The sequence below is a fragment of the Nelumbo lutea genome, chromosome 1 (assembly GCF_056320005.1).
Source record: "Nelumbo lutea isolate HS-2025 chromosome 1, American lotus-T2T, whole genome shotgun sequence".
NCBI lineage: Eukaryota > Viridiplantae > Streptophyta > Magnoliopsida > Proteales > Nelumbonaceae > Nelumbo > Nelumbo lutea.
The window spans coordinates 161,838,918-161,855,525 of NC_142684.1; the positions used below are offsets into that span (position 1 = coordinate 161,838,918).

Here is a 16,608-nt window from a genome sequence, read left to right on the forward strand (position 1 = left end):
GATCTAGTACATATTTCCGTTGGGAAATAAAGATGCCCTTGTGAGAGCGGGCAACTTCAATTCCAAGGAAATAACGTAAGGGGCCTAGATCTTTCACCTCAAATTGAGTGGCTAAGAATTTTTTTAGTCTCCGTATTTCAGTCTCCCAATCTCCTGTGATCACTATATCATCCACATACACAATAAGAGCTGCAATTTTCCCTTCACCTCTTTTCACAAATAGAGTGTGATTTGACTGGAATTGTTTGAACCCCATCTGTTGAACTGTTAAATGGAACTTACTAAACTAAGCCCGAGGTGATTGTTTCAACCCATATAAAGATATTTTTAACCTGCACACCTTTTGTTCACTGCCTTTGGCACATAACCCTGGAGGTTGGGTCATGTACACTTCCTCTTCCAAGTCACCATTCAAGAAAGCATTTTTGATGTCCAATTGATGAAGTTCCCAGTCAAGATTTGCTGCCAATGAAAGAAGAATCCTGATAGAGTTCATCTTGGCTACTGGAGCAAAAGTCTCTGCATAGTCCACTCCATATACCTGTGTAAAGCCTCTTGCTACCGGTCTAGCCTTATATAGTTCCATCAACCTTGTGTTTCAATGTGAACACCCACTTGCAACCCACTGGTTCCTTCCCTTCAGGAAGGTCCACCAACTCCCAAATGCCATTTTTGTGTAAAGCATCAATTTCTTCATGCATTGCATCTGTCCATTCAGGTTTAGACAAAGCTTCTGCCACATTCTTAGGAACGGGGACACTGTCCACATAAGAGGGGAATGCACGGTATGAAGGTGAAACATGATCATAGGACACAAAATTAGAGATAGGATGATTAGTGGTACAAGATCTAACATCCTTTCTCTTAGCAATAGGAATATTAAGATCATTGATGACAGGTGAATCAACATTTAGAGGAACAAACATATCAATAGGAGCAAGTGTACCTGGCTGATGAGACGGATCTGCCTTGGGTGAATCCGATGATGTTGGTTGCATAGTGTCAGGTTCCACGACTCTTGAACTCTGCTTGCTTTGATGGCGACGATGAAAAACCCAGAATGGAGGAGGGTCGGGTAAAGGAGGTAGTTGAGTTTGAGTCACCTGTTTCTCCTCAACCCTACTCTCCCCCTGAGGAGAAACCGAGAAAAAAGGTTGATTCTCAAAGAAGGATACATCAATGGAGACATAGTACTTGCGAGAGGTAGGATCTTAGCAGCGATACCCCTTTTGAGATAAAGGCTAACCAAGAAAACACAAGGAATAGCTCGAGGATCAAGCTTTACCTCGAGTAGGGGACAAGCTATGGACAAAGCAACGACACCCAAAAACACGCATTGGAATGGTGGACAACGGGGCTGTAGGAAACAAAAGCTGATGTGGGGCCTTATACTCTAGTAGCCGAGAGGGCATGCAATTAATGATATATGTAGCACACAAGACTGCATCCATCCAAAAACGTTTTGGCACATTCATATGAATTAATAAGCCATGAGCTACTTCGAGAAGGTGGCGGTTCTTCCGTTCAGCTACACCATTTTGTTGGGGTGTCCTTGCACAAGAGCTTCGCTGAAGTGACCCACTCGAAGCAAAAAACTCCGTGAGATCACTATGGAAGTATTCCTTCGCATTGTCCGACTGGAAGATATGGATTTCCATTCGGAACTGAGTGAACACTATGCGTTGAAAATTTCACAATTTTTTGCACTTCATCTCGAGATCGCATAGGGTAAACCCAAGTGTATCTAGAAAAATCATCAATCAAGGTAATGAAGTACTTATAGCCAGCCTCAGTAGGTAGAGTAACAGGGCCCCAAACATCAATATAAACAATATGAAATGGAAATTCAGATATTTTATTTCGCAAAGGTAAAGAACTTCTACATTGCTTACTCAATTGACATGTCTGACATTGTAACTGACTCACTGACAAGGACTCAAACAACTTTGGAAACATAACTTTTAATGACTCAAAAGAAAGATGACTTAGACGACTATGCCATAGATAGGCTTGACTCTCACTTGACGAACTCATGGACTATGTAGCCACAAGACCAGCTTTATTCTCCAACACGTAGAGACCATCCACCATGCTTCCTCTACCAATCGACTTCCCCGAGGCCAAATCCTAAAACACACATGAAGACGGAAAAAAAGTGATTGAGCAGTTCAAGGAGTGAGTTAGACTACTAATGGACATAAAATTAATAGGTAATTTCGGAACATGCAGTACATTAGGAAGGGTAAGGCCAAGCAGGAGAGGTATGGTACCTCGGCCAGCTATGGTAGAAAAAGAACCATCGGCTAGTCTTACCTTATCTCTCCTAGAGAGAAGGTTATATGTCTGAAACAAATTTGACTTACCGGTCATGTGGTTTGAGGCTCCGGAGTCAATAATCCAAGGAGAATTAGTGGTTTGAGATGACACATGGAAGGCTGTGGCAGCATTACCTGATGTAGACGCAAACGAGGTAGATGGAGTAGGACCAAAATCCATCTGGCGGAGAGTCCTACCATACAATTCCAAATGTTGGAAGGCTGTGGCAGCATTACCTGATGTAGACGCAAACGAGGTAGATGGAGTAGGACCAAAATCCATCTGGTGGAGAGTCCTACCATACAATTCCAAATGTTCACGAAAGGAGTTGATAATATCTTCCTTAGGGTCAGAACTGGGATGCCTCTCCTAAGTTACCAAAGGACTAGTCTTTGTCAACACCATATTAGCTGAGTTATACTTTTTCTGGTTCTGTTGGCCTGGTTTTTTGCCCTGATCAGGTGTTGACTTCTTACCCAAATCCTGTGCCCATTTAGGTTTTCCATGGAGATCCCAACATGTATCTCTCATGTTTCGTGTCTTCTGGCAGTGAGTGCACCAAAGTTTCCTCTTATCATCTGTTTTTTTTCTGAGAGTCACCTTTTTTAAAACCACTTCCAACATTTGTATCTGAATTTCCCCAGACAGCTAGGGCAACTGACTCCCCTTCTACACCATTCATCACACTTCTACTCTCTTTTGATTGCACCAAGGCATACACCTCCTGAACTGATGGCAAGTCTTTACTACCCAAGATCTGCACCTTGATGGACTCATACGAAAGATTCCGCCCTAGGAGGAAGGCAAAGACTCGTTGCTGAGATACGAGTGACTTATATGCCTTTGCATCTTCGTCACACTTCCAACTCACATTTTGATAGTGATCAAGTTCTTTACATATCGACTTCAAATCAGAATAGTACATCGAGAGACTCCTCTCCCTCTGCTTGCAAGTAGAGGATTCAGCTTTCAGTTGATATATCTTGGCATAGTGTCTCTGCTCTGAATAGGTGGACTTCGCTTGTTCCCATATCTCACAAGCAATTTCAGACCACATAAAAGTCTTCCTTACTTGTGGCAGCATGGAAACCAAGAGCCAAGACATCACTATACTATTCTCTCGGTTCCACCTATCATATTCAGCACTTCCGTACTTCGGTTCCTTCACTCTCCCATTGATGTATCCTATTTTCCCCCTAGCAGTGATGTAGAGTTTCATTCCCCTAGACCACTCAAGGTAGTTCAGACCATCAAAGGGAATAATAGCCATGGGAAAACTCATATCCATTCCCCCACTCACTCCATTGTGGCTCCCTGAAATCTTTGAAGTAGCAGAATTCTCAGATGACATGGTGAAAACAGATAACCAGTCCCAAACACCGGACTTAGGACCCTTCCTTGCTCCACAAAAAAATGCTTCACTCAGTCCACACCCACACACTTGGGTTTGAAAACAGACTGAGGACAAACAGTACCAATTTCGGGACAAAACAGAGTCAATAATCGGCAGATTTCAGACCTGTACGGTTTTAACAGTCCCAACCTACCAACCTTCCAGAATGTCTAAAACCATTAATCAGCAGGAGTGATCCTTATCACTTATAATCAAGTCAAATTATTGAGATGACAGGTCATCCTTGACCTACAGTCATCTCAACTCATGAACAGGATCACACGATCCAAAAAACAGATCCGACAGCATTCAACAGCCCAGATTCATTTGGTTTTTTACTTGGTACACGACCAAGGAAGGTAAAGAAGAGAAAATGGAAGAACTGTACCAGTTGTAGAGCTGTTTTCCTCAGTCCAGATTCAGATCTCTGTTCCGCCCATATTTAGCAAGTCTGTTCGATCTGTTCTCTCAGTGAAGTTTGTCTGCTCTGATACCATCTTGACAGTATGGCCGGCAGAAGTAAGAGGAAGAGAAGAGAAGAGAAGAAGAAGAGAGAAGGGAGAAGAGAAGAGAAGAAGAAGAGAGAAGGGAGAAGAGAAGAGAGGGGATTTTGCAATGTAACAGTGCTGGCGGCGCCAGCTTTATAATAATGTATATAGGGCGGCAGAAATAAGAAGGGAAAAGACCCTTGTGCCCCTGTTATAAGTGAGTACAATAACAGACATAACAGAAGTGAAAAAATAGAAATAAAAAAACACTTTAACTAGCCAAACAAACCCTAACACCAACAACTGAATTGTTTCAACAAATATGAAGAAGTTATCTGGGTGTACAGAAATGAAAATAAAAGTTAGATGGATGTTGAGTATGACAATGAAGATGCAATGGGTTCAGAGATCAGCTAATTCTTGGGCTGACATATTAGCCAAGTAAGGGGTTATGAGAGATCATATGTTTTGGGTAAAATTGTAACTTATACTGGGGGAGATAGGGAGGGAGGGAGGGAGGAGGAATGCAAATCCAATCAAAGTACATATATTGATAGGAAATAAAAGGGAGAGCCCCTTACTGAAATGAAGGGGACAAAATATGGGTTAACAGGTTGACCAAAACAGAAAATGGATACTAGAAAAAGACCAAGGGAGAGCCCCTTACTCAGCTTTATTGCTGAGTCCAAGAGCACCCTCAACCCACCCATACAAAGGGTCTCTCTATCTCTCTCCCCCTCTCTCTCTCTCAGGCACATATGCTCACAATCCCATGCCTAACAAAAAGACCAAAATATTCACAGCTGACAAGCTGACCAAGCATAAAAGTTGATACTAGAAATATTGGTATGTATCTATTTCTTGATTTAAAAAAAATCTGCTGTGATGTTATTTGTTTTTGTCTTGGTTTCTCCCCACTCTGATGTTTTCCCCCTACTTGAGGAGGTCATTTCTTTTCACACTCTTTTTTCTCATTTTCAATAAAACCTCTGTAGATTGGTTGGTGTTCCCTCCTCCCCCAAAGGAAAACTTTGGCTTGGCCATATTTGACATTTTATTTATTCTATCTTTTTTTGATAATACTTGAATCTTTCTCCATAATCCCTGGAGTGTAGAGAACTAATTTGTAGTATTTCTTTTGATAGAACTTTAGTAGGTGATCCAATCCCCAAGGAAAATATTGGCTTATCCATATTTTCATGTGTTTATCTTCTTTCATTAGTGCTTGCATTTTTTTTTTCTATAATTCCTCAAGGAAGGAGAATACAATGTTTTCTAGCTTTTTGCTGGGGTTTCTTTAATTTGATTTTGAGGAATAAGACATAAATGTCGTTTGTTTACTTTGGTGCAGTCATTGAGGAAGGAGAAAATTTTGCGCATTTTCAAATTAAATACAGGCCAAGATGACCATGCTATAATGCTCATTGATGATTATTTAAACCAGGTTTATTTCTTCTACTGAATCTGAATCTTTTCTCAAATGATACTTGAGAATGTAATTTGAATTGTACTGCTAGCTTTTGTAAGAATTACAGAAAAAAAGGGGGATGAGACTTTATTGGCCCATTTTTTCAGGAGTGCTAGTTATTATATGTTTTCTATAGTTTCAACTTTGTAGTATTAATGAGTATGGCATATTTGGTGTACCATTTCTAACATATTTTTAGAATGTAGTCTTGATTTTCTATTTGATCGTTAATTGTTAATTTAAGTTTCAACTTGTGGTTTATCTGTCTAGATTGAACTAGTGGTGAAAAGGATGGAAGCCAAAAGACGAGATACTACAGTTTTTGAGTGGTTTAAAGAACATGTCATTCCTACCCAGCTTGATCCCAGTATAGGGCATCAGGAGCTGGTGAGTTCCTTTAAGGCAAATTGCTTCTTGCAGTTTCTGTATGTTTATCACTTCTGAAATTCTGATTTTAGATCCAAAATTTTATTACTTATGGAAGTTATATTTTCGCTATTTTATCTGAATCTTTGTGATGGGTCTGCTGTTTTTTTTTTGGGTACATGGTGTTGGGTCTTCTTTGTTTTGTCATATTATCTTCCACTGTTTCCCTTGAAATTGATCAACTATTCTGCCTACATATTTGGCTTTTGAATTATCTAACCTGCCACCTTAGGTGATAAAGACTGCAAGATTTTTCCCATGTCAACAAGAAGACTTAAGGGAAATTATCAAAAAAAAAAAAAAAAAGAAACAAGAAGACTTGCATGGTAACTTGAAAGCATCTTTGCATAATCGTCCTCTACTTGGATGGTTCAAATTGTTGACATATTTACTTATATTCTCATTCCATGATTACTGACATGAAATGCTACAATAATTTGCATATTCCCTAGTGAAAAGTATTGGCTCTATGTGGAATACATGAGATGGTATTGTATCATAATGAGTTGGCAGTACTGTCATAGATGTGTACATATATTATTGCTAGGGTTGGAAATTTTGACCCTAACCCATTTGACCCACGCAACCCACTCACTTTAAAACCCACCCATTGAAGAAGTGGGTCAATATGGGTTGAATGACCCAAAGGAAAAGGGATAGGGTGCGTTGGGTTGAGGGTTACCCATTGGGTCATTAATTTTCCCTTAATGATCAATTGAGGAATTGGGCAGTAGTCGCAAGTTGCTCCCTTGTGAAGTTGTGTTTGGGCAGCCTTGGACTTATTTGGGTTGTACCAGGCATGACACAAAAGGTGGGCTATGCTAGCACAAACCCACGACCTGGCACTACCAATATATATAATAATTATTATATATAATAATATATTAATATATATATATATATATATATATATATATATATATATTACATATTTACATATATGTAATATACACACACACACACACACACACACACACATATATATATATATATATATATATATATATATTTAGACAAAAAAATATATACATATATATACAATTATATATAATAATATATTAATATATACATATATAAAATTTTATTTTCAATTTTATTATACTATTTTGTTCCAATTGTATTGCAATTTTTTTAATTTCATTTTATTATTTCATATATAAACAATTGTATACATCAAAATTCATATAGAATAAAATTTTAAGATTTTTTTTTTCAAATTCTTGTTTATTTTGTTAATTTATTTTAACTTTTTTAGTTTTTTTTCTTTTTTTTTTAAAATCATGCCTCTTATTGCCCGGCCTGGCAAGGGCCCACTTGGGCTCATCCCGCAGGCCATGCCAGGCCTAACCTTTGAAGAGTTCTTGGCCATGTGGGCACGGCCCACCTAGGCCCATGTGCTAGCATGACATGGCCTGCGACATGGCCCGCTTTACACCTCTATGAGTAGGGCACCACCTCCTAAAGGCTTCTTGAAACTGAATTTTGATGGCAATAGTCAAGGTAATCCAAGTCCATCAGGGATGGGAGGGGTTCTAAGGAATGAAAGTGGAATGTGACTCTCTTATACTCAGGCCCTTTAGGTGTGGGGGACTCCACTAGGGCAGAACTACTAGCGCTGCCCTCCAAGGGGTGTGGTTTGCAGTACAGATAGGAGTGAAACAGTTACTAATAGAAGGCGACTCCAAGGTGGTTGTGGGGTGGCTATGGCTGATAGTCTTGCCAAGCAAGGGGCAAATAGGGAACAATTGTATTGGACATCTTTGTAGTTTGTTTTTTGATTTTGCTTGCTTGGAGAGGTAGCAGCTCATGCCTCTCTATGGGATACTTGTATCTGTTATTATCCATATTTTAATAAGATTCTTTTCACTTATAAAGAAAACCAAATGTTTTGATTAGATTGAAGACCCTCTTTTGTAGTAGTGTGCCTTTTATTAGTTTTTCTTTTGAATTATATTGATTTAGTAAGTTAATCATATTAGAATAGTAAGCTAAGCATCCAATCACCTAATCTCCATTTGTTCTTTTAGGAAAACATTTTTAAAAATTGACAAATTTAATGAATTATTGGAAAATTTTCTTATAATATTCTAAAATCTTAAACTTTATATGTATAGTTTATCAATGAAATTTGAAATATGCCTACATATTAACCTTTATCAGAGATGTTGGGAAAAATAATATATGCATAATTTTTTGGATATCTAAGACATTGCTGATATATCAACATTTCTGTCATACTCCTTTTTTGGACTTATAGTGGAGAGATTAGTATTTCTAATAGTACTAAAAATAACATATACCTTTGTAAAATTAGTATTACCAAAATGAAGGAAGCATTAAACAAGATGAAGAAGGGAACGACATTAGTTCCTGATGATATCATAATAGAAGTTTGGAAAGGGGATGGGAGAGGTAGGCTTGTTTTGGCTAACTAAACCATTTAACAAGATAATTAAAGCAAGGAAAGTGCCATACAAATGTAGAACACAAATTAAGGTGCCTATATTTAAAAACAAGGGAAAGGTGTTAGGATTTGATGGTATCACAATAGAAGTTTGGAAACGGGATTGGAGAGGTAGGCTTGTTATGGATAACTAAACTATTTAAAAACAAGGCTGATATACAAAGTCATGATAATTATGTGGAATTAAATTCACCAGCCACACTATGAAGCTTTGAGAGGGATTAATTGTGAAGGTTACAACATGAAACAAATATTTTGGATAATCAATTTGGGTTTATGCCAGGATGATCAACCATGGAAACCATCTTCCCATAAAGTGATTGATATAAAAGTTCAGAGAGAAGAAGAAAGATTTTCATATGGTTTTCGTTGATCTGGAGAAAGCATATGATAGAGTCCCTAGGGAGAGGTGATATGGTGGTCTTTGGAAAAGAAAGGAGTCCCAAATAGGTATATGGACCTAATAGGATATGTGTGAGGGTGTAAAAATCATTGTTAGAACTCCCATGGGAGAGACATGAGATTTTGCAGTTACAATGAGTCTTCACTAAGGTTCAGCACATTATTTATTTGCGCTAGTCATAGAATTGACTAAACATATTCAAGAAGAGGTCCCATGGTCCCTAATGTTTGTTGATAACAGAATTAATTACTGAAAACTAGTGAAGAATTAAATGCAAAATTAGGTTTATGGACAACTGCATTAGAAACAAGGGGTTTTAAAATAAGTAGGACTAAAACAGAATATATGCAATGTGAATTTAATAATAATAGGGGTGCAAACCAGGGTATACTAGGAACTTGTGACCAAGAGATAACTTAATGTGACCTCTTTTGTTACCTTGGTTCAATAATTGATAACAAAGGAGAGATTGAGGATGTTGCCCATTGAATTAGAGCAGGATAGGCAAAACGAGAGGTGTATCTGGAGTCTTGTGTGATAGGCGAATACCACTTTGGATAAAAGGAAAATTTTATAAAACATTTGTAAGGCCATCTATGTTTTTTCTTTTTTTGGTTGGAAACAGTAACTTCATTGATACAACTTTAGAATAACTTTCCAGAGTTAAGTACAGCTGTCAACTCCTAAATAGGTGTTACGGCTAGCTATGTTGTATGGGGAGGAGTGTTGGGTGGCTAAGAAACAACAGATCAAAAGAAAAAAAAAAAGAAGAGTGTGGCAGAAATGTGAATTCTTAGAAGGATGAGTTGGTAAGAAAGTCACAAATGGTCATACAAAGGAACCTAGGAGAAGCACCAATAAGTGATAAAATGGGAGAAAGTAGATTGAGATGGTTTCATTACATGCATAGATGACCATCTACAACACCTACTAGAAAAAGTGATATGTTAAAAGTTGAAGGGGCTAGAAGAGCTAGGGGCTGACCGAAAAGGACTTAGGGTGGAACTGTGGATATGGCACTGACATAACACACTTGTAGCCAACTCCATATGATGATGATGAAGAATTTGGGGAAGTTTCCCCAAATCTTGTCAATATTGTAAGCCATGGTTTTGCATGTGCACTCAAAGCTCTTATTGTCTCAAAATTTATGCTGCTTTATTATTTCATCATTCATTTTGAAAAGTATTGAAGCTGAACTCCTAGAATTTAGGTGCCATGAGTACTGGACTAGTTCACCTAATGGTTTAATTGAGCCTTCTCGTTTTTATTTTGACTGTTATTTTTATGAAATTAAACTGCATATATTTTATCTATCTATATAGTAAATTTCATGCTATTGAATACTAACATATGAAAGCTAATAGGTGATGTTCAGCTTTCAGGAATTAAATTTTATGTCATACATCTGTCCCATGCTTTAATCATTTATTCATCATTGTCTTTTTCTTTTACAGTTTTGGTACTCTTTGCTGCATTGCAGTGTTCATTCCTGTCATTTGGGGGAAGTTTGAAGGATGAACATATCTCTCTCTTAATTAATGCTGGCCTTCTCGTAAGTGAATAATGGTGTTATTTTCCTTTGGAAGACTAAGGTTTTTCTTTTTCTGTTTAAATTGTTTACTCGCTGTTGGCCTTTTTTGTATCTTTAAAAAGTAATACTAGTAAATAATGCCTCCTTGAATCCACTTATTGAAAAGAAAGTCAGACCCGTAAATAAGGCCTCACATTGGTGGCTTCCCCTTTCTAGTAAAGTGGTCTGTCCTTCATGGTTCAAATCCACCTTGTAAAGGAAGATAAAACACAAAATAGAAAATGGAAAGTGCTTTAGGTGATATCTTCTTTTTTGAAACTTATCATTTAAATTTAGAAAAGAACCATGTTCCTTTCCTTAAAATTCATTTGGTTCCATTTCAAATGCTTGCTTAGTCTTCCAGAAAAAACCATATTTTGTTTTTTTGTTTTTTTTTTTTGTTTTTTCCTGCAATGATCTCATTCTCTTCTGTTGCTGACACCCCAGATCAATCGAAAACTGCTTATCTTCTCTCTTTTTTTTCCTTTTAACTATGGGTTATATGTTCAATATATATATATATATATATATATATTTGATGAATAGCAGGAATCATTTCATTAATATAAGAGATTAAAATACAAGGGGGGGGGGATAAAATATCTTAGCTCCCCAAGGGATCAGAATAAACAATCAAGGAGAGAAAAACCAGTTACAAATGAGCCCAGAAAATAGAATCCCTATGCATTATCCCTTGCCTAGCTAAACCATCGGTGAAGGAGTTGGCACTTCTCTTTACCCAAATACATTTTACATCAATGTCCTTAGTCAACCACTTAAACTTCCTCTTCTCATTATTGTAGTTCCAGAGCCCAAAAGGCATCTTATAGCTAATTACCGAATAACTAGGAAATTACTAGTTACCAGGCCAATCATCCAAGGGTGTTCTCCTATCCTTGGTGGAATGTATTTATAAAATACAGCATCAGAAAAAATAAAATTTTCCATGTGGTTGGCTCACTCTGGAAAGTCCATGACTCCATGATCAATATCAGCAACAAGAATTCAGGAGGCAGCCCTATCTGATCTACTATCTGTTTCATCTGCTGTTTTTTATTTTTTATTTTTTTGATCAATATCTATTTTATCTGCTGCTTAAGAGAGTCATGCGCCAAGAGGGGCAAATCCATTGATCTCATGTGGAATTGCATGAAGCTTTAAACAGGTTCCCTGTGGCATGATGCATGACACATATGTCATGGACTTCATAGCTACCATGTAGTCTGACTCTGACTGAGATTTTGCTGAACTTGACCTAATTATTCCGTAACCACTTCAGTCACTCCCAATACATCTAATTTGATCTCACGAGGGAATTTATGCATCCTTGCAAAGTAAAATCCTTTTCATAAAGCATCTACTTTATACACATAAACCTTATTCTGTAATATTAGCCCCGAGTGTGTCTAAAGGCTTGCTTGCATGATCTCCAATCACTAGACCTAATGCAATTTTCTCCTATCTTTCATCTATTGCTGCATTAGTATTCAATTTCAATCACCTTCTAATACTAGAAAGTGGCTACTAGTGGAGTGAAGACATTTGAGTCATAACATTTTGATTTTTTTTTGATGAATCATGAAGAATTTTATTGAGATAAAGTTTAAAGTATTAAGTACACTGACAAGTGGATACATGTAGAGAAGATGGGCCGAATGGCCCATAGGCTGTTCATCCTTCTTTATTTTTTGTTATTTGTTGTAATGGGCTAATTTGGGCTTTATTCTTTCTTGTGTTATGTTTTTTAATTTTCTGTCCAACTAGGGGCCTCTCTGTATATTATTAAAGTTGACTTAATGAAATGGAATTAGGGGTGTAAGAGAAAAGGTTATGTTCGAAAATCTCTCTCTGAACCCTAGTTGTTGCCACCTGATTTCTGCTACTTTCTTTTGATTTTTTGCAACTTTTTGAACAGTCCTTGAAAGCTGAACTACTGTAGTTGAAGTAGCAGAAAAGAGGAGAAGAAGAAGAGATGCTGGAATGTCGAACTGTACTTGCTAGTCGACCATGCTATTATTTATATTTGAATGTAGTACAAGATACAAGAATTTACTGGAATGCCCTTGATTAGTGATGGGACACCCAGTTAGCTTAAAATATTAAACAGGCTTAGGCCCATTAACATATGCCCAGTTACAGGATAACTGGAACTTAAGTATGGGCTAATAAGAACTCTTATCAGCCGAACACTCATACAAAGAGACATCATTCTAACATTCTAACACTCCCCTCCAAGCTAAGCACGGATACCAATCATGTTTAGCTTGCCAAGTATGTCCCTGAACTTTGTTGTTACCAGTCCTTTTTTGTCAATACATCTGCAATTTGCATCTCTGATGGAGTATAAGGCACACGGAGTTCTCCTGAAACAATTCTCTCTCTGACAAAGTGTCGATCAATTTCAATGTGTTTTGTCCTGTCATGCTGCACGGGGTTGTTGGCAATGTTGATAGCAGCTTTATTATCACAATACAGCCTGAGAGGATTCTCAGCCTTAATACCAAGCTCATTAAGAAGAGTTCTGAGCCATAAGAGTTCAGCAACCTCGTGTGCCATAGCTCGGTATTCTGCTTCTGCACTTGATCTAGTCACAACATTCTGCTTCTTACTGTGCCATGTGACCAGGTTTCCTCCCAAGAATGTACAGTAACCTGAGGTTGATTTTCTGTCTCCAACAGACCCAAGCCCAATCAGCATCAGTGTAGGCTTCAATTTCAAATCTGCTATTTTTCCTGAATAGAATTCCTTTCCCTGGGCAAGTCTTCAAGTATCTGAGAATTCTTTCCACTGCTCTCATATGAGGGATCTTTGGTGAGTGCATGAATTGACTGGCAACATGCACTGCATAGGCAATGTCTGGTCGAGTAAGGGATAAGTATATCAGTTTTCCTACCAATTTTTGGTACCTCTCTTTATCACAGTATTCCTCACCCATTGATTCTTGTAGTCCATGGTTCGGTTCTATTGGAGTGTCTGCTGGCCTGCACCCCATCATGCATGTTTTCTCTAGGAGATGTAGCACATATTTCCGTTGACATATGTAGATTCATTCTCTTGATCTAGCAACTTCAATCCCAAGAAAATATCTCAGATTTCCCAGGTCTTTGATCTCAAACTTTGAAGCTAAGAACTCCTTCAGCCTCTTCATCTCTTCTACGTCATTTCCAGTAATCACCATATCAACCACATAAACAATGAGAGCCGTAAGTTTGTCATTCTGTCTCCTTGTAAACAATGTATGATCTGCATTGCTTCGAGTGTACCCCACTTTCTTCATGGCCATACAAAGTCTCTCAAACCATGCCCGGGGAGACTGTTTCAAACCATATAATGCTTTTCTTAGTTTACACACCTTCTTTCCAACATCATAGCCAGGAGGAGGTTCCATGAATACCTCTTCATGAAGATCACCATTTAGAAAGGCATTCTTCACATCTAGCTGATGGAGTTCCCAAGAGAAATTTGCTGCTAGTGACAGTAGAACCCTGATTGTGTTGAACTTTGCCACTGGAGCAAAGGTTTCCTTGTAGTCAATTCCTTCATTTTGTGTAAATCCCTTTGCCACAAGTCTGGCCTTGTACCTCTCGATTGACCCATCTTCCCAGTGCTTTATTGTGAATACCCATTTGCACCCAACAATGCCTTTCCCCTCTGGTAGGTCCACCAATTCCCACATTCTTGCTTTCATTAGGGCTTTCATCTCTTCATTAATGGCTTCTTTCCACCTTGACAGAGTTGAATCTAGAGTGTGACATCACAAAGCAAAATATTTTATCCAAGGATAGTGTTTCACTGTCTCGAGCCTATGCCTTGGTAAGTAGTGAAGTAAGTAGAAGACTTTTCTAGGTCCAAGGGGCTGGTCTAAATGATCACTTTGCTAATATGGGAGTGAAACCCAAGGGAGTTGCAGGGACTCCAAGCAGCTCAGGGAAGAAAGAGATTATTTGTGACTACTATAAAAAGCTAAAACACACTAAAAACAAGTGTTGGAAATTGCATCATGAGCTTCTTCCTCTTCGGTTTGAAAAGAAGTCTGATAATATGAAGGCAAGGAGTGCCAATATTGCTGCTGGTCTAGATAGTAACAGATACCAAACTAAAGAGATGACGGCTAGTGAGCAGTTAGCAGCTATGAATGTAGAATATGAGAAGTTTGGGAGGATGATCAGTCACCTAGAGGGTGTGGCCTCTTCTTCCAACCCTCTAGGAAATTTAACCTCTTCTGCATTTGCTCATTCAGGTATACGGGCTTCTGCCAATCATGCAACTATTTCAGGTAATCGTAGTATCCCTTGGATTATTGATTTTAGTTCTTTTGATCATTTGACCAACATTTCCACTTTGTTTGTTTCTTATGATTTACTTCCTGGCCGTGTCAAAATCACCCTAGCCGATGACTCTTTTATCTCCGGCAAGGGAACTATCAAGGCTACAGATTCGTTGGTACTTCCCTCTTCTCATGTACCCAAGCTAAATACAAACTTATTATCTATAAGTAGCCTAAGTCATTGAATTGCTGTGTAACTGTCTTTCCTTCCTACCGTGTTTTTCAGGATCTGGAGTATCAGAAAGTGTTTTTCAGGATCTGGAGTATCAGAAAGTCATTTTCATTTGGGTCATCTTTCTTTTTCTGCATAAAGTCATTTATTCCCAGAACTGTTTGAGGGAATTAGTCTGTCCAATCTTCATTGTGAGTCGTGTGAATTGTCAAAACATTGTAGAAACAATTATCCTCTAAGTAATAAAAAGATCTTTTCATTTTCATATTGTGCACTCTGATGTGTGGGGGCCTTACCATTTACCTTCTGTGGGTGGCTACAAATATTTTATCTTGTTCGTTGATGACTTTTCTCGGTTCGCTTGGATATTTTTGATGAAGTCCCATGATGAAGTTCCCAGACTTGTGAGGCAATTCCATGAATTTGTCCTAACCCAGTTTGATACCAAGATTAAAATTTTCAGATCCAACAATGCAAAAGAATATTTTGAGAAAAACTTGACTTGCTATCTCACTGATTTGGGGGTTATTCACCGAAGCTCCTGTGTTAGGACCCCATAATAGAATGGAGTTGCTGAAAGAAAAAATAGGCATATTGTTGAAGTTTCAAGAATATCCTATTTGCCTCACATGTCCCTACAAAATTTTGGGGTGATGCTGTTCTCAATGCAATCTACCTTATCAACCGTATGCCATCCTGGGTTTTGGGGTTTAAGTCTTTCTTCAGTCTTCTTCATCCGGACATTGATATTTTTCCTATTCCTCTTCGTGTCTTTGGCTGCACTTGTAATATATATATCCCAAGCGTCTAGAGACAAATTTGAACAAAAAAACCACAAGTGTATCTTCCTTGGTTATTCCCCCACACAAAAGGGTTACTGTTGTTTTGATCCGAAGACTAGCACTCGGTATGTCTCAATGGATGTCACCTTTGATGAGCTATCTTCCTTTTATGATTCTTCTCAAGAGAGGCATTGTCCAAAGAGGGAGAATTTATCATAGTTGTTTGCTCTTCCCCTTCCTGTCCAAGGGAGGATTAGTCATTTCATTCTCATTCCAGTGTTCCCATCCTTCCTCCTTTACCTCCTCGTCCTCTTTTTAATCCCAGGTTGTACCAACGACAGAGAACCAGAAGTGAGCAGATTGTTTTCCCTACAACACATGAGTCTTCTGCACTCCCAGTCACAGAAGAGACAACAAGTACTGATACAACCCCTTTGGAGTCATCCTTCCCAGACCTTGATATCCCTATTGCTATTAGGAAAGGAAAAAGGAAGTGTACAATGCAATGCATTTCCAAACACCTTTCTTATAGTTTGCTCTCTCCTTCATATTTTGCCTACCTTTCTTCTGTTGCTTCTAACCCAATTCCCCAGGTTTGTGTTAGGAGCTCTTACTATTCCAGAATGGAGGGATGCTATGAGAACAGAAATTGATGCCCTGCACAGGAATGACACTTGGGAAGTGGTTGATTTGCCTGAAGGGAATGATCCAATAGGTTGTAAGTGGGTCTTTACTATCAATATCATGTTGATGGCACCATTGAAAGGTACAAGGCTAGGCTGGTTGCAAAAGGTTA

At 38.3% G+C, this 16,608-nt stretch overlaps 1 protein-coding gene across 3 annotated transcripts in view; it reads left to right on the top strand.

Moving 5' to 3' along the window:
- LOC148878785 (Serine/Threonine-kinase) overlaps positions 1-16,608 on the top strand; it is an 84,171-nt gene that overhangs the window by 42,620 nt on the left and 24,943 nt on the right. For all 3 annotated transcript variants that reach the window (XM_088960152.1, XM_088960153.1, XM_088960154.1), the window contains 3 exons: positions 5,549-5,641; positions 5,936-6,052; positions 10,442-10,513. In XM_088960152.1, coding sequence (XP_088816278.1) covers positions 5,549-5,641; positions 5,936-6,052; positions 10,442-10,513 — 282 coding nt within the window. The remainder of the gene's footprint in view (positions 1-5,548; positions 5,642-5,935; positions 6,053-10,441; positions 10,514-16,608) is intronic.